This window comes from Brachypodium distachyon, chromosome 1 (genome assembly GCF_000005505.3).
Source record: "Brachypodium distachyon strain Bd21 chromosome 1, Brachypodium_distachyon_v3.0, whole genome shotgun sequence".
Classification (NCBI taxonomy): Eukaryota; Viridiplantae; Streptophyta; class Magnoliopsida; order Poales; family Poaceae; genus Brachypodium; species Brachypodium distachyon.
This window is the reverse complement of record NC_016131.3, coordinates 65,401,249-65,422,443: the sequence shown is the minus strand read 5'-3', so window position 1 is coordinate 65,422,443 and position 21,195 is coordinate 65,401,249. Positions and strand designations below refer to the sequence as shown.

The 21,195-nt window shown below is 45.5% G+C and overlaps 4 protein-coding genes across 4 annotated transcripts; 1 reads left to right on the top strand and 3 right to left on the bottom strand.

The window, feature by feature from the left end:
* The first annotated feature begins 1,320 nt into the window (after nucleotides 1-1,320).
* On the top strand, nucleotides 1,321-2,062 carry LOC100823811 (histone H2B.1). The gene has a single exon (XM_003558168.4). The coding sequence runs from the start codon at nucleotides 1,419-1,421 to the stop codon at nucleotides 1,869-1,871; it is 453 nt and encodes a 150-aa protein (XP_003558216.1). The 5' UTR covers nucleotides 1,321-1,418; the 3' UTR covers nucleotides 1,872-2,062.
* Nucleotides 2,063-6,913: 4,851 nt separating this feature from the next.
* Nucleotides 6,914-7,631, bottom strand: LOC100823508 (histone H2A). The gene has a single exon (XM_003558167.3). The coding sequence runs from the start codon at nucleotides 7,547-7,549 to the stop codon at nucleotides 7,064-7,066; it is 486 nt and encodes a 161-aa protein (XP_003558215.1). The 5' UTR covers nucleotides 7,550-7,631; the 3' UTR covers nucleotides 6,914-7,063.
* A 3,355-nt stretch (nucleotides 7,632-10,986) lies between these two features.
* On the bottom strand, nucleotides 10,987-11,830 carry LOC100823199 (histone H2A). Its single transcript, XM_003558166.4, has 2 exons — nucleotides 11,516-11,830; nucleotides 10,987-11,419 (listed from the first exon to the last, which is right to left on the bottom strand). The coding sequence occupies exons 1-2, from the start codon at nucleotides 11,735-11,737 to the stop codon at nucleotides 11,150-11,152; spliced, it is 492 nt and encodes a 163-aa protein (XP_003558214.1). The 5' UTR covers nucleotides 11,738-11,830; the 3' UTR covers nucleotides 10,987-11,149.
* A 3,380-nt stretch (nucleotides 11,831-15,210) lies between these two features.
* LOC100822892 (arginine biosynthesis bifunctional protein ArgJ, chloroplastic) lies at nucleotides 15,211-19,479 on the bottom strand. The gene is made up of 16 exons (XM_003558165.4): nucleotides 19,094-19,479; nucleotides 18,865-18,988; nucleotides 18,509-18,582; nucleotides 18,331-18,375; nucleotides 18,160-18,210; nucleotides 18,011-18,079; nucleotides 17,843-17,901; nucleotides 17,635-17,704; nucleotides 17,458-17,538; nucleotides 17,271-17,357; nucleotides 16,756-16,878; nucleotides 16,602-16,664; nucleotides 16,405-16,482; nucleotides 16,163-16,308; nucleotides 15,984-16,054; nucleotides 15,211-15,572 (listed from the first exon to the last, which is right to left on the bottom strand). The coding sequence occupies exons 1-16, from the start codon at nucleotides 19,262-19,264 to the stop codon at nucleotides 15,490-15,492; spliced, it is 1,395 nt and encodes a 464-aa protein (XP_003558213.1). The 5' UTR covers nucleotides 19,265-19,479; the 3' UTR covers nucleotides 15,211-15,489.
* Between the last annotated feature and the right edge of the window lie 1,716 nt (nucleotides 19,480-21,195).

The window sequence follows — 21,195 nt, the reverse complement described above, 5'->3', positions numbered from 1 at the left end:
GCATTGCATGGATATACACACCAAGAAACACACAAAATATGTCCGCCTCGCTTTTAGCATCATTGTCTCTATCTACCTTGTTAGAGCATCTACAATGAAGGTGCTTAGAGAAAAAAAGTCAATTTATTTTTAACCACCGGTGCTTATTTATGCACCAAAGATGCTTAGTTAAGCACCTATGCTATAGAAATAGACCCCAATGCTTAGATAAAACAGGTTTATTTTTTATAAGCATCTCTCTAAGCGTTTTGCATGGTGCATGCTCTCACCGTCTCCTCTGTACGCCACCAACAACAACAACAACTCTCCTTCCGTGCAGGGCGGAGGCAAAAAAGATTTATAGAAGGAGGTAGAGTAGAAAAGATGATCATTAGGGATGCCAAAACCCAAAAAATAAACAACTTGAAGTATATATAAAAGTAAGACCTAAGCGAAATTTCTAAATATTCGACAAGGGTAGGGCCTTTGCCTTGGCCAGTTTTTCCATGATTATCTGATTTTCTTTTTGGGAACTCACGAGAAGGGGAGAGGGAGGAAGAGAATCCCACATGATATATATTTTTTAGGAAGATCAAGAGACAAATACCTCTTACCGAGGCAAGAACACAAAAGAATACAAAACACGACATGCATGATTATAACACAACACAAGAACACCGTAAATATCAAATCAAGTTGATTACAAAGACGACATCTACATCTCGTGTGGCACGCATCATTTGGGCCTAGAAATTCTGAAATTCATTTTGAATTCCAGAAACAAACTTGTTTGGTTGGGCACCGAATTGGCCATAAGAATTTAATCTCAAATTTCATGGAATTGCACTACTCCCTCCATTACATAAAGATTGGCACGAATTTGAACTAGAGTATTAACTAATCTCAATTTCTTTCCAAAAGCCATCATTTTTCTGGAATTATCTCTCACTCTACAAATTCATGTGGTAGACAATATGATTTTTGGACAAGAAATTCAAATTCAACCAAATGAAATCCTATCAAAAATTGAATTTCATTTCATTTCTACTAAATGAAATGAAACCATGGTCATCAAACGGGCTGCTAGAGATAAATACCCACGGGCAAGAAAGCTAATAAAAGCAAAACGAAATAAGACGCGCCATGAATATTTCGTAACCGGCCTCCCAAATCCGAAGATCATACTAGCCCGCCGAAATTCAGAAAAAATAAAACATATCTCGACCGTTCATTGCCCGCTCCCGGAATCGAACGCCGCGACAGACTCCACCTCACCGATCCGCGTCCCTGCCCTCTCCGCCAATCACCTCCCACCGCGCGCTCCTATATCAGTCCCCTCCTCTTCTCCTCCATTACCCACCAAGAAAAGTCTCCCTTGCAACGCAATCACTGCCGCCATTTCCCCTGACCCCAACCAACCAGACCCGAAATACCCATCGATGGCGCCCAAGGCAGAGAAGAAACCGGCGGAGAAGAAGCCAGCGGCCGAGGACAAGGCCGAGAAGGCGGAGAAGGCCCCCGCTGGCAAGAAACCGAAGGCGGAGAAGCGGCTGCCGGCGTCCAAGACCGCCAAGGAGGGCGGCGAGAAGAAGGGGAGGAAGAAGGCCAAGAAGAGCGTCGAGTCCTACAAGATCTACATCTTCAAGGTCCTCAAGCAGGTGCACCCGGACATCGGCATCTCCTCCAAGGCCATGTCGATCATGAACTCCTTCATCAACGACATTTTTGAAAAGCTTGCCGGCGAGGCGGCCAAGCTGGCGCGGTACAACAAGAAGCCCACCATCACCTCCCGGGAGATCCAGACCTCCGTTCGTCTCGTCCTCCCCGGCGAGCTCGCCAAGCATGCCGTCTCCGAGGGCACCAAGGCCGTCACCAAGTTCACCAGCAACTAGGAAGATGTATGTAGGGTTCCTCTGTCATGTTCTCTGTCACTTGTGTTTCCATCGGTTCTGTCCGTGGGTGTCGTTAGGTAGATATCCTGCTTTGTAAATTGTGCCGGTTGTAATGGACGGCTTTGATCTGAAGTAACGAATGTTGAGTTGTATTCCTTCTGGTTGCTGAAATCTGTGTTCTGTTTGCATTTTGCTTTGATGATTTGAGGATCTAGGGTTTGAATGGAGAATTGAAGAGAACTCAGGGTGGTTGTTATGATCCGTGGAGGTAGGTTGGTTTGGCCTCCCGGCTTGTAGGCGCGAAGGGTTTCAGCACCGAGATATTTGTAAAAGCAGCAAGTAATCCATGTAGTTCATCCATGTTTCTGCAATCCTCTGGTGTATGAGCAAAATGCTTTGTATTTTGAGAAGGTGTATATGTGATAAATTAGTGCTGCAGGACACCGTAGCAGTTTTTTTAGACTGTTTTTAACTCTTGAATGTGTTCTGCGAGCTTGTGATTGGTTGTTTGGGTGGATGGAATGAACGCTAGTTGGTTTGGTTCCCTTCGGCTTTGCTTCTCCCTTTCCTTGTGAACAATTGCTTTAGCGTGCCAGGAAATGTTTAGTGCTACTGTTTTTTTTGTTTTTTTTAAGCTAAGGTTTAGTGCTACTGATATCAGGTGCTTTAGAATAGGATTCCTTTGGATTGTAAAACAAAGCAATGACAACGATGGTAGTCTTTTGCCATCTTTTGTGAACAGATCACGTGTTTGTAATGATATGCTGATTGATCATGTGTATGAATGAATCTAACACTTACATGTTATAGTACAATTTGTTGCTTGTGGCAAAGTAGTCTTATTGCTGTTGTGTACTCAGGGGCTCAGGGCGCTTTACTGTCTTGGATGAGATATCTGTGATGATTGTTTTCATATCTAGTTTGTCTTACTAAAAAAAAAGAGGAAATTTGCTCTTGACACCGTTATTTCTTGCCTTTTGCTCAAACACACTCTTCAATCGTGTCTTTGCTGAGTACCATTATGATTTTGTGTCCATTTGGTAGAACACACTCTGACGTTCATTGTCAGTCACTCAATGGCCCTCTTCCCTCTCTGGTTACCAGCCGAGCAACGGCGCCGGACCCGTCCGTACAGAGCTGCAGATGGCCGGCGCAGCAAAACCACAAAGAGCCGCCCGAATCGATGGGTAGGAAGCCACAGGGAGGAAGAAGCTGCAGAGGAAGAGAGATCTCGTCCTCCTCGTAGAGCCCGCTCCAGTCATTGTGCCGCCGCCCACACAAGCGCTCGCCGCTGCGACAGCCGAGCCCCGCCGAGCTCCCCTAAAAAAATGTTGTGCTCGGGAAGATGCACATATTTTTCTATGTCATGGATAAAGTTTCCCATTGATAATCTACCATTTATGCACTGAAGCTGTACAAGTTCTGCGCACAGTGGATTTCATATAAGACAGCTACGAGCCTACAACATGAAATACTTATCCATCCAGTTTTTCGTAGGGTTGTCATTTTACACAACCAAGGTAGAACTTAAAGATGTCTTCTCGCCATTTGGTGTCATTGAGGAAGGTATCTACACTATGTTCTGACTTTGATGTTGTTTACCGTATGAAATTGGAATTCATCGTTATTGTTTGTTATCAAATATAGCTCGATTAGTGAGAGACAACCAAACTGGAAGGCCAAAGGGATTTGGTTTTGTAAAATATTCATCAGAAGTGGAGGCACAGAAAGCTGTTAAGGCAATGGATGGGAGGGTATGCACTCTGTTTACTCACCATTTTTGCCTGTAACCTTCAAACATTATTTGCTGATCTTGACACATTTAGAAATTTAATAACTGAAGCTGTCATTTATCTGAAAGGAAGTTGTGCTGAAGTTGATACTCTTCAGTCTGAACTGAACTAGCTAAATAAGTCAGAAGGCACCTTACTGTTAACAGTTTTACTAGTGTGTCTCACATATTGACATAACACTCTTGAGTCTAAAAATCACTGTACGATCTACATGTCAACCTGTTTCAGCACAATTGATGAATAAAGCATCATGCTGTGACAAGCTAGCTCTTTACCTAAAGTATTTTCTTATTTATTCATATGAAACATGTCTTGATTTTTTTTTGTTGACTAGTAAGAACATCTTTTCTGGTAGATTGGGGTTGAACTAACTTGATTTGTGATTCAGTGCTATTTTGGCTTCTGTATTGACTATTTCACATATTAGGATTAGCCGTTGCGATCTCAGCCTACCATTTTGTTGCCACATCTTACTGCCCTCCATTCATAGGCTCTTAATTGAGAATTGCATTAGATAAGGCTTTTTACCTAGAGGCTAGAACGTTGTGCACACGGTGAGAAAAGCATGTACATTGCTAGATAAGGTAATGTCATCTCCTAAGCCTGTATGTTCATCTCACCTTGCTACAACAAAACATCTGATCCAACCAATGTTTGATTTATTTAAGTGTCATCTATAATGCTTCATGCGCTCTGCTCCATGTCAATGGAGCGGGTGAAGAGCACATCCCTTCACGGCTTCAGCAAGGAAAGACTGGTATGTATTGATCCTCTACTTTTCACCAAGGACAGTCTAGGTGGCAGGATAAATTAAGCAAACAGAACACCACTCTACATGCACACTTTTTGTTTGAGAATTATAGCTTTAAGTAGACTTAAAAAAAACGATCCTTTGTTTTTTAAACATTCCTTGGCAGGTTATTATTTTGCGCCAGTTGTAGTGAATAGCTGAACACACTGTAGATAGTCACGGCATGAGTTTCCAGACTTATAATGGGAATAGAACACAAAATTCATAATCGATGTTAAGTAGTGCTGTAGATTGGTTTCTACCATTTCCTGCCTAAATGCTACGTAGCAATTTTCTAGGCTTGTTGTGCAACCCAAGTCAGAACCTGCTGGAAATTAGCTAGTCTCCAGTGTGGAAGCCATCTGGAGGACACTTATGTTTTTCGCTTGTTTTTTTATTCTTTTACATGCAAGTATGATGGAAGTCAAGAATACTCTCGTTAGATCCTTCTCTCACTTTCCTTGGATCAAGAACTGGAAATTCAGAAATTTCATTCAAGAAGCTGGAAATCGAACCAGATCCTTTTAATTTGCCATTCCTGAGTCCTCCTGTTTTTCCACTTAGTGGCGGTTTCGTTTTAGCATTATGTTAATCTCATTCTGAACATTTCTGGATTGGCATGGCAAATGCCATCAATTAAAATGACTATCATGTGCACATTTCAATTTTAGCAAGATGCTACGTAATATCAGCTTTCATTTACCCCTGATTTGTTGTGTGTAATGATATTCCTGGATAATTTTCTTAAACAGTTCCCTCTTTTGTCAGATTCTATGTGGGAGACTATTTTTTTGTGGAGATCGCAAAGGAACGTGGGACTGGATAGGTCAGATCATGTCTGCACCATTGCTGAAGTACATGGTGTTTCTTGGCCAAAAGGCGCTTCTTTATTGGTATCTAGTTGTCGAGAATAAGTCCAAAGAATGACGGCATGCTCGTCCTGTTATCCAAGTTTTTTTACAGTTTTCCTAGACAGTTTCTGTTCATGTACGACTTCATTTGCGACGGAGAGGAAAGGTGTAGGCGTGTAGCTAAATTTGCTTGGTTTGTTTGTCATTCAGTTCAGCACAATGGAGTAATGTGAACTTATTGCATAGCCATGCCTTAAACTGCTGATATTTGTTGTCAAATTGCAGCATTGCTGTTAATATGATGAACTGATGGTGCTTGTGGACCATCAGTTAGCCGGGTGAAATTTGAGACAGCATACAGCCCAGAAACAGGTTCATAAGGCTCAATGACACCTGCACACGAAAAATATTGAATGCTCTCACGTAGTGCCTACCCAGGAGGATCTGTTGAATTTTTCGTTTTGGCGGTAAGATTTGCCGGTATTGTTTCGCTTGAATCCACTCGAGTGAGTTGGGCGGGCAACTGAAAACTGTATCCGAGATCTACAATTTCATGAATCAACTGAAAACCGTATCTGAAACCTAGAGTTGATCTGAAAACGAGAGTATCTAATCCACCGTCTTTTAAGGTGATACAGTTACCAAACGTCAAACGAGGACGCCGCCGGCGTGAAGCACGCGAGGTGAGGTGTGTCTTCATCAACAACGCACCGCTGGCGAAGTCGCTGCAGCACGAGGAGGGAGTAGTTGCCGAGGAGGTCGCGGCCGGGGAAGACGCAGAGGAAGTCCGGGTCGGAGGCGTGGCGGAGCCACTGCTTGGAGACGAGGGCGCAGCAGATGAGGGAGGTCGGGTAGTCCATGTGGATCAGGATCTGGTACAGGAGGTTGTCGTTGCCCAGCACCGCCGCCATGGAGCGGCCTCCGTCGCACTGCATTCTTCTCCCCTCCGGTCGAAGAATCATGGGGCGGATCGAATCTGTGGGGAGATTTTCAGATGGTTTAAGTAGTACCAAATGGTCCAAATCTCAATTGTGTAGTTCAATGGTATAATGCGGAAATAAGATAAGGAAGTGGAGTAAATCCGTAGGGCCCCCTGCCCAATCTAAACAGAGTCTCCCTGAGGAAAGAGAATTTCCATTCTTTACTGAATCGGGGGATCCCTACCCAAACCCCTGCTCCCGCAACAACAAATCTCCCTCGAATAGGATTTTCTTCTTTTCTTTGAGAGGGAAAAAATCTCCCAAACTATCTGGCGGGCCACTACTAGTACGTGAGCGCAAAAAATAAATAGAAATGAAACGGCGCTCCTGTTTTGCATCCGCATCCGCAGTTGATGAAATCGTTAACTTCCCTTTTTTAATCTGCACGAGCATGCCAAAGGATTCATAGGGCTCTGTATCTGGCGGGCCACTACTAGTACACGCGCCAATGTGCCCACAATTTGCACAAGGATTCGCGATTACCCGCCCAAGCGACCGAATGATATTCATACAAGGAACGGAAGACCCGATGCAGGTTACGGAACTGAAATCAAATTGCAGAACGGAATTACCTCACGTACGACAAATCCTGTACGACTTGTGTACGATGTGATGAATCAACGGTGAATTGGAATGTAGCAATATTTGGCATTCTTGTTCAATTAGAGACTACAAACACAAGGTACAACCACACCACAAGACGAACAGCCCCACAACTACTCTGGGGCTCATCCATCCATAATATATCCATCTAGAAGTTAACCAATCGAACCTGCATCTACGCCTTCTTTGGGGATTTAGCGTCGGCCTTCTTGGGAGTAGCAGCCTTCTTCGGCGACTTGGGTTCCTTGGGTGCCTTCTCCGCGGTCTTCTTGGGGAGGAGAATCGGGTTGATCTTGGGCAACACCCCGCCGTGCGCGATGGTGACTCCGGCCAGCAGCTTCCCGAGCTCATCGTCGTTCCTGACGGCGAGCAGCACGTGCCGCGGGATGATGCGGGACTTCTTGTTGTCCCTGGCGGCGTTGCCCGCGAGCTCGAGAACCTCGGCGGCCAGGTACTCGAGGACGGCGGCCATGTAGACGGGGGCGCCGGTGCCGACGCGCTGCGCGTAGCGGCCCTTCTTCAGGTACCGCCCGATGCGGCCCACGGGGAACTGGAGCCCGGCCCTGACGGACCGAGTGACTGATTTCTTCCTCGGCCCGCCGGCCTTGCGCCCCGCCGCGCCCTTCTTCGCTTTCCCGGCTCCGGTGCCTGAGACGTCCATTGCTAGAGCTTGCGCAGGAAAATTCTTGGAAGGCAGGAATGGCAGAGAGAATTGCTGTGTGTTGGTGACCGAGGGGACGGTGGAGCGACTATTTAAACGGCCCCGAGGGGTTGGTGGGCCCGTCGATCCGCGTGAATGGTTAGTGGGCGGTTGGATCCTTGGGAAGTTGGGAGAACGGACGGCTGTGATGCACAAACGATCTTGGGCGTCCGATATGACTCGTTAGTGGACCGTTGGATCTCTAGTCCCCACGTCGCACCATTGTCGAGGCTACCAAGAAAAATAAAGAAGAGACCTTGAAAAAAAGACTGAGATCCAGGCACCGTGTGCCATGCCCCTAACATCCACCATCCACTTTAATCCGACGGCCTCCAGCAAAACATGCCCCATAACTGAATCTCAGTCCTTTGTCATGCTACACAGTTCTAAGTCCCTGAAAGGGTGCCAACGGCTGACCACCGCCATGCCCGTCCTGCATCGATGTTGCTGTTGGAATCCTTTGACGCCTGGAGCCCGATGGCCACGACTATAAGAGAAGGGATAAGGCTGGCGGCGGCTACCAGACAGCAGGTGGAGTGGTCGCAAGGGAGTGGATGGATCTGGTGAGGAGGGGTCGCATGGGGGAGGCCGTCGGAGGTGCGCACAGCGGAGAGGGAGTCGGAGGTGTCCGCAACGGAGAGGGAGTCGGAGTTGCGTGGTGGGGAGGTAATCGGAGCCGACGCAGCGGAGGAAGCCGTAGGAGCGGGGAGGAGTATCGAATGGTGGCCGGTGGAGCTTGCTCCCCTCCCTCTCCGGCGGCGGGAGAGCGACGGCAGCGGCTTCAGTTTCGCGCGAGAAGACCCGCGAAGGGGATTTTTCCCTCGTGCGCTAGTTGACTTGGTCGTTATGGGGCTAGTTTTGCTGGAGGCCGTCGGATTAAAGCGAACGTTGGATGTTAGGGGGCATGGCACACGGTGCCCTGCCTCTAGCAGGGTACTGGATCTCAGTCCGAAAAAAAGAGTGAGGGCGCAGTTTGTACGGTGGATAGGCCGCAAGGCACAATGCTATGTTTACTATTCAGATTTGATAATTTGTCACATAACATTATTTGGACAATATTCTTGGCTCTGCTCCTCTTGGAACATGCACAAGATCAGATGTCATGGATGTCAACAGTTCGGTCGAAATTAAAAGCTTTGCAAAATTGTGAATTGTGATCGGTGTTCAAATCAATCACAAATTGTCTTATTCTTTGATCTACACCATCCGATCCATCATAAATTTGTATTAAATCTCCGACACTTATTATTGATCAGAGGGAGAACAAGACTAGTAATATACCCACCCTTCTTCTGCCCACGAGATCCACTAGCTCAACTCATTGCACTATGAAGAAAAAAAACAGTGGTTCTATGAAGAAAGAGAAAGACGGAGGAGCGGTCGGCCTGTCGTTAGGAATGACAGCGACCTCGTGGAAGAAGTTCCAAAGAAACCTTGAGAGGAATTGTAATTTTGTCAGGGGGTATTAAGGTCATTTCACATGCCATTTTTGGATCTTTACAAATTGATATGTTATCTAATTTATAAGTAACCATGCTTCATTTTAAACAAACGGAGTACCACTACTACAAACACACATGGGAACTAGTAGACGACCATGAGAAGACAAGAATCCAAGAAGGTGAGAAGCAATGCAGAAAAGATTCCAACAAAAGAATAACACATAGCATCTTATGATTCTATGCACATATCAAAGTCAAAAGTCACAACCAAACTCCGACGATGCTAAGGTGCTCGTCAGAAGAGAAGCTTAGCCTCAAACAATGCAAGATCCAGAGCAGCGCCATTGACAAAGACGCTTTTTGAGCCGATGAACAGGCCTGGACCATGATCTTTTCATGGCCGCTGGCGATGCTACAAAAAAACAGCAAGCACCAGCAACACGATGAACGATAAATCTAACCTTCGCGAACAACCTTTGAGCAAACAAGGCCACAGCCTTCTCGACACCACCATGAAGGACGTCGTCAAAATGATGAGGAAGCCGAGGTAAATTTACTCGACACGGTGCAACCATCACCAAATCAATGCCACCAAACGAAACCAAGAGTCCACATGTATGAACACTATGGAAGAGAAACAATGATCTGCCCCTCTCCTCCGGCCGTCGGAGTGGTGGATGAAGGGAGGCGGAAGCCAGTTTCACCAGCGTCCACAAGTAATCAGCGTCGGAGTGGTGGATGAAGGGAGGCGGAAGCCAGTTTCACCAGCGTCCACAAGTAATCAGTGTCGTCGTCTCCCTCTCGATCACCCTTTTTCCTCGAGACGTTTGGCACACGCGCGAACCGCTCTATGATATGGTAGCTACTCCATCCGTTCCATAATTTTTGACGCGAGGTTTTTATAAAATGAGCAAACCTACACACTAGAACACGTCTAGATACAGATGTATCTAGACAATTTAAATGGCCCCGAGGGAGTAATAATCTATAATTAATGGGTTTTGTGCACATGTTCATCCCTTTATAGGAAATATCAGAAATACTTTTTATACACAATTTTATAACAAATGCAATATAAACATATTGGCCTACGGTGCTTGATAGTTGCAGCATCTTTCCTTTTAGGATGCCCTAGTTCAGATTTTCAGTTATATCATAAACATGGATACTAATGTGTCTTTCTCTGTATTTTTTGTACGATAAGGTGAAAATCTGGAGTTTATAGAACGCAATCCTGTTAATATCTGTAAGGAAAACTTTAAAAGGGTAGTGAAAGAACAGGGGATAATCAAAATGGAGCAGTAGTAGAGGGATAAATGCTTGAGCATTTGTGTGTACTGTATATCAGCATCTTGTAGATCAGGTTAGGAAAGCTATGCAAGTGTAGTATAGATTTCATATTAGGCCATTTATCATGTCAGACAGGAACGATTGCCAAACCATCATGTATGATTAAATCGCCTGCAGAACTGCACGTTACTATAAGGGCATTTGCCTGTACGTTTTATGATCCTTTACGAATTGTCATTCACCAGAGTTTGGTTTTCAAGCCTCCTCTGAGGGTTGCAAGAGGGCAAACGATTTGGACCAAACTGAGAGATGATGGCTACGACTGTGCCTTCTAACATTGATACTGGAAAAGATGCACTGATTTGTGTAGGTGCGGAGATCTTCGATAAGAACACATCGTACGGCTTTGTGAGGCCACAACGTCAAACAGATTATGTGCATCGCTGAGCACACTGGGTCACTGGCTGAAGTACTGAAGGTGAGACTTGAGGGCTAACGTAGAACCGAATATACTGATTCTAGAATGTTAAAGGATTTCATTCAGCCCAACTACTGCACCTAAGTTCATTAACACTCTCGATTATTCCTCCCTGCAAACAAACAGGGGAACTGTCAAAATAATAAAGGGTTGCAGGGGATGATGTTAATTTCCAGAGCACCGTCATATGAAGAGAACAGCGAGAACACGGTAACTAGGCAGATCAGAACGATGTCTGATGTTCTTCATTAACACAGTTACACATATCACGGGCTTTACCCCCACATAGCTAGAGGAACACCAACATCTCACTATGAACAACTAGAGCTTAAGCCAAGCCATGGAATCTATCTAAGCCTTCTTAGGGGACTTGGCTGCCTTCTTAGGGGTGGCGGCTTTCTTCGGGGACTTGGGCTCCTTAGCCTCCTTGGGGGCTTTCTCCGCGGTCTTCTTAGGGAGAAGCACGGTGTGAATGTTGGGCAGCACGCCACCGTGGGCAATGGTGACGCCGGCGAGCAGCTTTCCGAGCTCCTCGTCGTTCCTGATGGCGAGCAACACGTGGCGGGGGATGATGCGGCTCTTCTTGTTGTCCCTCGCGGCGTTCCCGGCAAGCTCCAGCACCTAATCGCAAGAATCAAACACAGCGGCGTCAAAAAACCCGCGACACAGAAAATAGGAAATCAAAAGGGAAAAGCATTCGAAACGGGGCAAGCGTACCTCAGCGGCGAGGTACTCGAGGACGGCGGCGAGGTAGACGGGGGCGCCTGAGCCGACGCGCTGGGCGTACCGGCCCTTCTTGAGGAGTCGCCCGACGCGGCCGACGGGGAACTGGAGCCCGGCCTTGACGGATCGCGTCACGGCCTTCTTCCTGGGGCCGCCGACCTTCCTCCCGGCCGCTCCCTTCTTACCCTTCCCGGCTGGGGTGCTTGAGACTTCCATGGCTTCCAACAAACGCTCTTTGCGGCGGGGAAGATTGATTTGGTGAGAGATGCTAGATTGGGGATTTGGAGATGTGGGGGTGATGGGAAATTCGGAGAGGGGGGCGGGCTATTTAAACGGTGCGGAGGGGTGGTGGGCCCATCGATCCACGAGAGCACGCGTTCGGTGGTCGGATCGCGATGGTAGTGGACGGTCCTGATGCGCTTTTGGAAGGAGCGATCCGTGGGAAGTGTGGTTCGGCCAATCAGGTGGGAGCAAATTTGGGAGCCCGAAAATTTTGGGGCGCCTCCGCTTTCCCGCTCACGATGCACGCAGGATTTCGGGAACAGGCGGGCGGCGGCAGCCAACCGATGAAATTCGTGGCAACGGTGGGTAGGTAGCAGGCGTCAGCGCCAGATGAGATAGACAGATATGCCCAATTTTGGATTGGCAGAGATTATTGTTGAAGATTTTTTTCATGTGGGATATTTATGTTGGAATTTTTGTGCACGCTTAAATACTCTGTATTTCTCCATTAGAAAGTAATCCATCTTTCCTCTCTAAATTCTCAGGGATATGTTGTCATTTCCTTGTCAAACTCCGAGTGTGCAATTTTTTACAAGTACTCCAATTCCCAAATTTTCTAGAATACACTCCCCAAATTAAGATTGATGGTCATAATGTCAAAATTGGTGAATTTGATGCATGGAACATCTGGCTCGTTCAAGAAGTTATGGTGATATGTAGCTTCAAAATATTTAAAAAATTACAAAACATAAATGCATTCCAACTTATTTTTTTAGAGCATAAAAAGGAAAAGGATGGTCTCGTGATAACTCCATTATCGCTTTCGTGCCTGATGATTTTTTGAATTGAATGGTGACAATAAATCGCATGTTATGATGATATAACAGGCACACTGTGTGAGTAGAAACCGAGCCCAACGGGAAGATCAAAGTGCATACAATAAATTCGGCACTTCCATCTTTGGGATTTCGGAGTCAAACTATCACAAAGCATACCTCGACGTTTCCACTTCAGAATCCGGTATTGTCGCAACCACTAGGAAAGCACACTTAAGTTGATCACCGTCACCTAGGTGGTCAGGAGTCAATTGTAAGCCCTGGAGCATAAACGGAAGTGCCTCAAGAAGTTCGCGATATTAAAAAAACAAAGAAATAAAAATGAAACATGATTTGGAAAAGTACAACAAGTCGAACAAACACAATCACCATTAAAGAGGACCTAGTTCTACACATACAATCGCCAACTCACCACCCAGTTCAAACTAGCAAAACAAATAAGAGGTTGTAAATCCGATAGCAAACTCTAGTGAGAAAACATTTGAATATGAACTCAAATCAACTTTACACTTAATTGAAACCGTATTCGCTCCAATTGTTGTTGGTTCCCAACCCTCATAGAGAAAGAAAGTAGAATTGAAGATAGACTTAGTTCATCACCACAAAGGATGGCCTTGAGAGGGGTAGGAGCAAAGCCCAACTAAAGTTGACATAAATGTTCTAACCCTTGACCACTAAGTTGGAGTACATGGGTTGTAACCCAATTAATCCGAGCATAGGCGATCAACACTGCCATGGAGATCAGTGGTGTTAATTGGGTGGTGAGGCCAACCGTTTCCTTGACGACGATGCTGACTAGTGTGAGGTTCTTCGGTCATGGGTCGATGGTGCCAAATAGGAGGCATAAGCTTCGGCCTTCGGGCTTCGATCAACAGTGTCGACTCCATGCCGATAGCGCCGACTAGGGCTGAGGTTTGTGTCTTGACGTTGTCTTGTCTCCTTTATGAGGGTTCATTCACAACAAGCACACACATTGTACGGTACTCCATCCGTCCTCTTTTTTGTGGGCGCAATTTGTTTTTCTTATGTGCCGCTATACCAGTGTCGTAGCCCGGGGCTTAGGCACCGGGGATGCTGGACACCCCTTTTAGGTTCGGCAGTGGGCGATGGGGATCGCTCCGGCGATCGCCGGCGAGGCCAATGACGAGCGTAGCAATGAACAAGCAAGTTTACCCAGGTTCAGGCCACCCGGAGGTGTAAAACCCTATGTCCTGCTTCTGAGTATGTATTAGCCAATGAACAAGTGTTTACAGGTTGCCGAAAGAGTCCCCGGGCGCTCTCTTCCTTTCTGCTAAGTGGCTACTTACTACTTCTGAACTAAATCTTTAGGAATAGTAACCCAGCTAGAGTTGACCCCTTTGACCAGTAGCCTCGGTCCTCATTTTATAGTCAAGGGGATACCACAGGTGCTTCGGTCTGCATGGGGGACGCACTTTTGGACACGCGCCAAACGAAAACCCTAGGCAGCTTGCCTTTGTTGCGCTAGCATGCATGCGCGGTACAAAACACTGTAGCTAGGGCGATACGCGCCCTAGATTCACTGCGAGCTAATCACTATAGGTTGACTAGACAGGAAACCACTTTCCTGTCGGAGCATTTAATGCTCGACTTGTGCCACACTTCAAGCTCCGACCAGTCCTGCACAGGAGGAGCCTGTCGGGCGCCACGTGGCGTCGATACCCTGCCTGCACTGGGCACTGGCCCTGACGTAAGCTCCTACGTCAGGAGACACCCTCCTCGGCAAGTGAGCTTCCCGGGGGACGTCCTGATGGGGATCTTCACACTGCCATCCGGGGTGACCCTCGCAGCCCGGCTAGTCCTGCTCCAGGGCAACCCCCTTTCCAGGCTCCTGCTGGGCTGGTGGCTTCCCGGGCAGCTCGCACTGTGCTGCCTAGGGTGCCGTCCTTGCGGGGAGCAAGCGGGGCGACCCACGCGTTGAGCAACGGTGGTACCCCTGGTGTCACTGGTGCGACAAACAGACACTATTTGTACCTTGTCACTTATCTAGCCAAACTGTCCCCACCTTTCGGTCCACGAGCAGCCAACCTATTAACTCCTCCTCTCATCGGTTCATCTGATGCGCACTTTTATGCCAGTGAAAAGCAACAAGGTTGAGAGCTCCAATCAATGCACAAAGAGATGGAGCGGTTGCAACTGTAATGATGACATGAATGCGCTGATTAAATATTGGCTACATCACGTGAGGGATATGATTAAATATTGACCGCAGTGCACGAGGGGCAATTTCGTCCCAAATGTGGGGCAGGGTTCCTTGGCAGGAGAGAAGAAAAATAATCACTTTGTTAGACGGAGGGAGTATCATGGAGCACTCCATTTAAGGGCACTGTTAAGAAGAACAGCATTAATGAATCCATCTCTCGTTGAATAGCTGTGCCCGCGACCCTTGAAGCATCTTGAGTTACTGGTGAAGCAATCCACATCAAGTAAACTCTATCGGTGAATTACTTTCAGGATGATGATGGAAGGAACCTACTAGAATCAAATGTTCATGCATTGCAACTCAACTTACCATTTATGCTGTCACAGAAAAAGGAAAAACTTGATTTTGTACTAAGGGCGAGTTTGCTTTGAGCCTAAGCAACCCCACCAAAAATTGGCTAGCAAATAATCAACAAAGGCAAACCCAAAATTCCAAATTTTATTTGGTCAGGTCAACATCCTCCATAATTAATTAGCTGAAAAGCATACAACTTTGTTATGGCACCATATTTTTTTAGCACATTATTACATTTACAGAAGACTAATCTGACCATTCGCGTTGAAGCGAATACATTTTCAACCTATTGGTACAACAACGCCATCCTTCCAATATGATATAGATCCTCAGAAATCTAATTGCATTTAAACGTATTCTAAGAGACGAAGACAGTTCTTCAAGAAGATCAAGCTTCACGTCGTGTACTCAGCATTTATTTCGACATATTTGTAACTTAGGTCACAGCCCCACGCCTTTCCACTGCCTCCTCCACCCCCTGTTAACACAGTGGACATATACAGCAATAATGATCTCATAATTCCATAGTAAAATATAACCATAAATGGATCACATTCTCAAAAAGAAGGATAAATAGAGTATCTAACTGTTCCAGTAAGAAAAACAACTGGGTGATGCATGATCCGAGCTTCCCTTAACACATATCTATGTCTATGATAGCATTAGTTTCAGGGTTTATTTAATTCAAGACGCCAGATTAGTGTGCCTGACCACTATCGTAACTGCAATACCAACCACAAAGCTAATGAATAAGGAGAACTAAATGGCGGCATCTTAACAGGTACAAATACAAACCAAGAGCATTCTAGAGGACATTCAAAACATCACGATGTTCTCAACAAGAACATACTGCCGTTTCAGTTGTGCAACAGATAAATTGAAAGCTTACCAACTGATACATCGATGTTCACTGTACCATGGATGTCCCCAGCATCTTTGAGATACTTGCTAGCCACAGATCTAAGAAAAAGGTTTGTCAATTTAGCTTATAACCGCATGCAACTTTTCCATTCACTATGATTCAAACAATCTAAAATTGTACAAGTATGTCATAAAAGTTTCTTTAACCTGTCAAAAGGGAGTGGTTGGCCATTTTTCATTAGTGGAATAACTCCAAGGGAAATATCAAGTTGGTCTGGATTAAACTGAATGCCAGAATAGCCGACAGAGCAAGCAATACGTCCCCAGTTCGGGTCTCGTCCAAATACAGCAGCCTGCCCCCAAAAAATGGTATGATCATAAATGAAAATAAAATGTTAAAGCTCATATACTCCTGCACTGCAATATCTGTTAGGTCGACACCATCATACTTTAACCAATGAGGAAGATGCTACTGAACGAGCAACTTTAGCTGCTTCTGCCTCGTTATTTGCACCGGTTACAGTAACCTGTAAAGGAAAAAAAAGGCACTTTAGACGATTGTGCCATATTATTGGAAAAAGTAAGAAAAGGATCTTGGTATGATGCAGAAGAAATGAAGTGCTACTATGCCACTTGAACACTTAACCTCAATTAAGCAGGTTGCACCCTCACCATCCCACGCGATGGATTTTGCGAGGCCTTGCATTACCTACAGAATGATAGGTTAATCTCTTCCAATTGACAGGTACAATTGACAGTACTGTCCAGAGAGACAAAAGGACAGGGGAAGTGAAACTTACCGCATCTAGGCATGCTTGGAACTGTCGAGATTCAGCACTATCATGAGTGAGAATATCGGATAAACCAGATAATCCACTGGCCATAGCAATAACACAGTCATTGGTACTTGAATCGCCATCCACCTTCAGAATTATGGCATAAAACAATCATGAGTTTTTTGTGCCCAAGAGGTATAGTCATAAGATTACGCGGCTAGTCAACAATGCTAATGTATCCTCTGAGTTATATTTCCAAGTTAGCAAGCACATCAAAACCTCAGTGCACAAAGATGATGTCCAATATTCAGCGAAATTATACAGCTTAAAATATCTTCAGCAGTATTCAACATTTCTACTAGAATGACCTTTTTGGGGGTTCCGGATACAAACCTCATACGACATTTAGATTATATTCGTAAAAATTAATGTGATTTTCACTAACTATCTGTGGAAGTATTTTGACAAAGTTCATCAGTTCTTTACAGGCATGCAATTATTGCACACACTGATCAACGTGAGAGAGAATGGTTACTTACAGTAATTTGGTTGAAACTTCTACTCACTGATGTCCGGACCATTTCTCTCCAGACATCACTTCTGACTTGAGCATCAGTTGTCAGAACCTATAATAGAAAGATTATCTTTAAGCTCGTTATGTGCCTAGACAGCGGAAGTAAGTGAGGGAAAAGGGCATTTTGAAATGGGATGGAGAGAGGGGCATACACCAAGCATTGTTGCCATATTGGGATGAATCATCCCAGAACCTTTGGCCATTCCTCCTATTTTGATAGGCACTCCTCCAATCTAATTTTCAATAAGTAGTGATGGTAATAGAGATCATATCATTCCATGGTAAAAGCCAACGAATTCTACATTGCATGTAAATTAAGAAAGCCAAACCTCAGTCTGGACAGCAATGCTCTTGCTAACAAGATCTGTAGTTGTAATGGCCACAGCTGAAGAATTTGAACTGTGACAGAAGGACAGGGGCAATAGTTTATGAATAGTAAATCATTTAACTTGCAGTGTTGATTTATCAGAACAGTTCTACATTTATTAAGGCTTAAGCCAATAAATTGTTCCTCACAATACGAAATGTTAATTATACCCCTCAGTAGATGAAGATAACGAGCCCACAAGTCTAGGAAGTGAATTTAGAAGTGCTTCCTGCATTGTGAAAACCCAGGAAGGATCAGATGGAAACTGTCAAACGAGCTGCTTAGCAACTAAATCATATGGAACACCGAAGTGTATTTTTGTTGCAACACCTATGTACCTTCTTTATTCTTTGACCAATGACACCAGTTGATTGGATCAGTATATCATTTGTGCTCACATTCAAAAGCTGCAACACTAACAACTGGTTAAACCAAAAGCACCGATGTCCTGCATAGTGCATAGGAATCCAAGTGACAGGTTCAGTACCTTGGCAACAGCTTCCGCACTGTCCACTGCATCCTGATATCCCAAATCGCCCTGATGATCAATTATTTTAGACAAATAGCTCATGTTCAGTCACTGCATTCCCAAATCAGTTCAGAAACGCTGGTGGTAAGAAGAACATATACGGCTGTCCTGAAAGGCAGAAACACTTACAGTGGCAGCATTTGCTTGACCGGCATTAATTAACACAGCTCGAGACTGGGAAAGAACGAATCGAAAACAGTGAATACCTTGATGAATGATTACTCTCATTTGTTTTTCAAAGGTTCTCCATCCCTAAGTTTTTCTTTCCTGTTTCTGTAAGGTGACATGAGAGGGAGAATGAACTTACTGTCTTCGACGAACTAAGCACGCGCTTACAATAAAGAACAGGCGCGGCAGCAACAACATTTTGTGTAAAAGCTCCTGAAAGGAACCAAACATGATAAGGAGTAAGCCTAACTGATAGATCAATGTACATATCAAGGTATAAGCGCAAGCCGATACAACAATGTAACATCAGAGCAACAAAATATATCGCGGTTGTTCATCATGGTGAGCAACTGAGCATTTTTTTTTAAACGAAGCAACTGAGCATACACTGATACGAATTCCATAGTCGTGAGAAATGAGTCAAGCTAAAAAGACTACACTACCAGAACATCGTAGCATTCGGTAGCAGTGAAGAGAGCACTTTAACAGTCTTACCGGCGACGGTGGCGTCGACGTCGCAAGCAACGAGCGCCAAGTCGGGCTTCTGTCCCTTGGCGCGCAGGCCGCCGTAGATGCCCGCGGCCTTAAACCCCTTTGCCGCCGTGACGCCGCCTTCGACCTGCATCCAAGCCAACCAATGAAGAAGATTCAGAGCAAAAGCCCTGGAGACGGCGAGGCCCGCGCCGGAGCAACACCCCAAACCATTGACTAGCTAGCTAATCACCTGCTTCCAGGGGCCGTCGGGGAGGAGGATCGGGGCAGCGGGGATGTGCGCCTCTGCGGAGGTGGCCGAGCAGACGACCCTGCTCGGCGCCGGGGAGCTCATCCGGAGCGGGCGGTGCGGGTGCGGGAGAGGGGCGCGGCAGTGGAGGAGCAGGAGGGAGGGTGGAGGCATCGCGTCCGTCGCCGCGGCGGGCGGAGTGAGGAGTGGCGTGGCGTGGCGGCTGGTCGCGCGGCGCGGGGCAGGTGGGAGTGGCAAGCGAGACGTACGGGTCGGGTTCTTTTTGTCGGCCGCGGCCGCCGGCGGTTGGGGCCCGGTGGTTGGTGACGGCGCGAGGGGCGCGGCCGCCAGGCGGAGCCGGGTTGGTGGTCTTGGGCCGTGGACTCGTGCTCCCTAGTTCGTTTGGACCTGCTAATCTGGTCAAACAGATGATTGTAACGGGCGATGATGGTAACGGATAGAGATGGTCGGCCCATCCGCTGAAAAATTGGGTCGCATAATTTGGACTTCCGAGTTACTCACCGTCGTCTGAAGTTCCTTCCACCGCATCGAGAAAATTAGGCTTCTGGATTAGATCATCTTCACCACCGGAATTTCGTCGGTTCCCCTCAACTCTTGTCGCCGTCTTGGCGCTGTGAGGTACCCATCCGCTGAAAAACTGGGTCGCATAATAAGGACTTCCGAGTTACTCACCGTCACCGGAAGTTCCTTCCACCGCACCGAGAAAATTAGGCTTCTGGATTAGATCGTCTTCACCACCGGACTTTCGTCGGCTCCCCTCAACTCTTGTCGCCATCTTGGCGCTGTGGGGTAGGAGGACCTCAGGTTCTCCTATACACATCTGCAAGTGTTTATTTTCTGAGTCCTGTGGTCTTCATCGGTAACGCTATGACGAGGATGCGATACCGTCGAGAATAAAAGTCATCTGGTTCTTCTGCTGCTGCGCAGTGCCTTTTCGGGCCAGGTCACGGGGCCAGAGAGTTCTACTCACCGCATATCTGATGTATCTGATATTGCGGATTTTGAGTTTGTGTCCTCACAGATCCGTTCATGTGAATTTGATAAAATTTTGTTAGCGTGTCCTATAGCTTTCATTAGTACGGTCTTTTGTGACTTTGGAGTTTTTCTCTGATGTCCTAGTGAAGATTTTGTGATTCGATGACTTGTACTTTTAGGGGATTATCCCTGAGCCAAGTACATTCAACGCTCATGATTTCTCATCTTTTTGGATGGGCGACTCAAGACAACTCAAGGCAATGGCGTAGCTAGGGGGACCACCCAGAGATTTTTCAATCATCTACTTATATAACATAGATAAAAATATTTAAAAGATCAAAATAAATGAATTTCTATGAATATATTTTCTACTGGTCCACCCTAGAAATTTTAGCTGGCTGCACCACACTCAAGTAGCTTTCTAAAACCTTTAAAGGTAATCAACTTCGTACAGGGGTACGAGTGGTTGTGTTGCTGCTTAAGTCTAATTGCAGTTTCTTTGCTGAAGCCTTGATGGAATTTCATGTTGCGAACATTGATATCATGAAGATGTCTTTGAGAGATTTTCTTGTAATTCTTAGTTATAGTTTCTTTGTAATTAACCGTGTCTATGTTTCGAAACGTTGTACCTGTAACATTTATGAAGTTCAACAAAGTTACAGGTGATTCTTAAAAAAAAAGAACCCGGCATTGGAAGTATTACTTTTACTCCACCCGTTCCAAGATATAAACTTTCTTAGGTTTATCTTATCTTAAGTAAAAAAAGTTTAACCAAATTTTTAGAAAAATCTAACAAAATCTACATCTAAGTTAGTTTTATTAAAGATATTTGATATACTCCCTCCGGTCGAAATTACTTGTCGCAAATTTAGTACAAACCGGAGGAAGTAGTATCTTTTTACATAAATTTGATCAAACTTTAAGAAGTTTGATTTAGGACAAATCTCTTATAGTTAAAAACGTAAGTAGTATTTCGGTATAATACATCAAGACCTGCTATTTTAGTGTTTTAATCCATTGAAATCATCACAATACATTATTAGTTGCTATAACAAAACAGACGTTGATCTACGTAAGCTGGGTAGCTCATTTGATTTGATCTCTAGAAA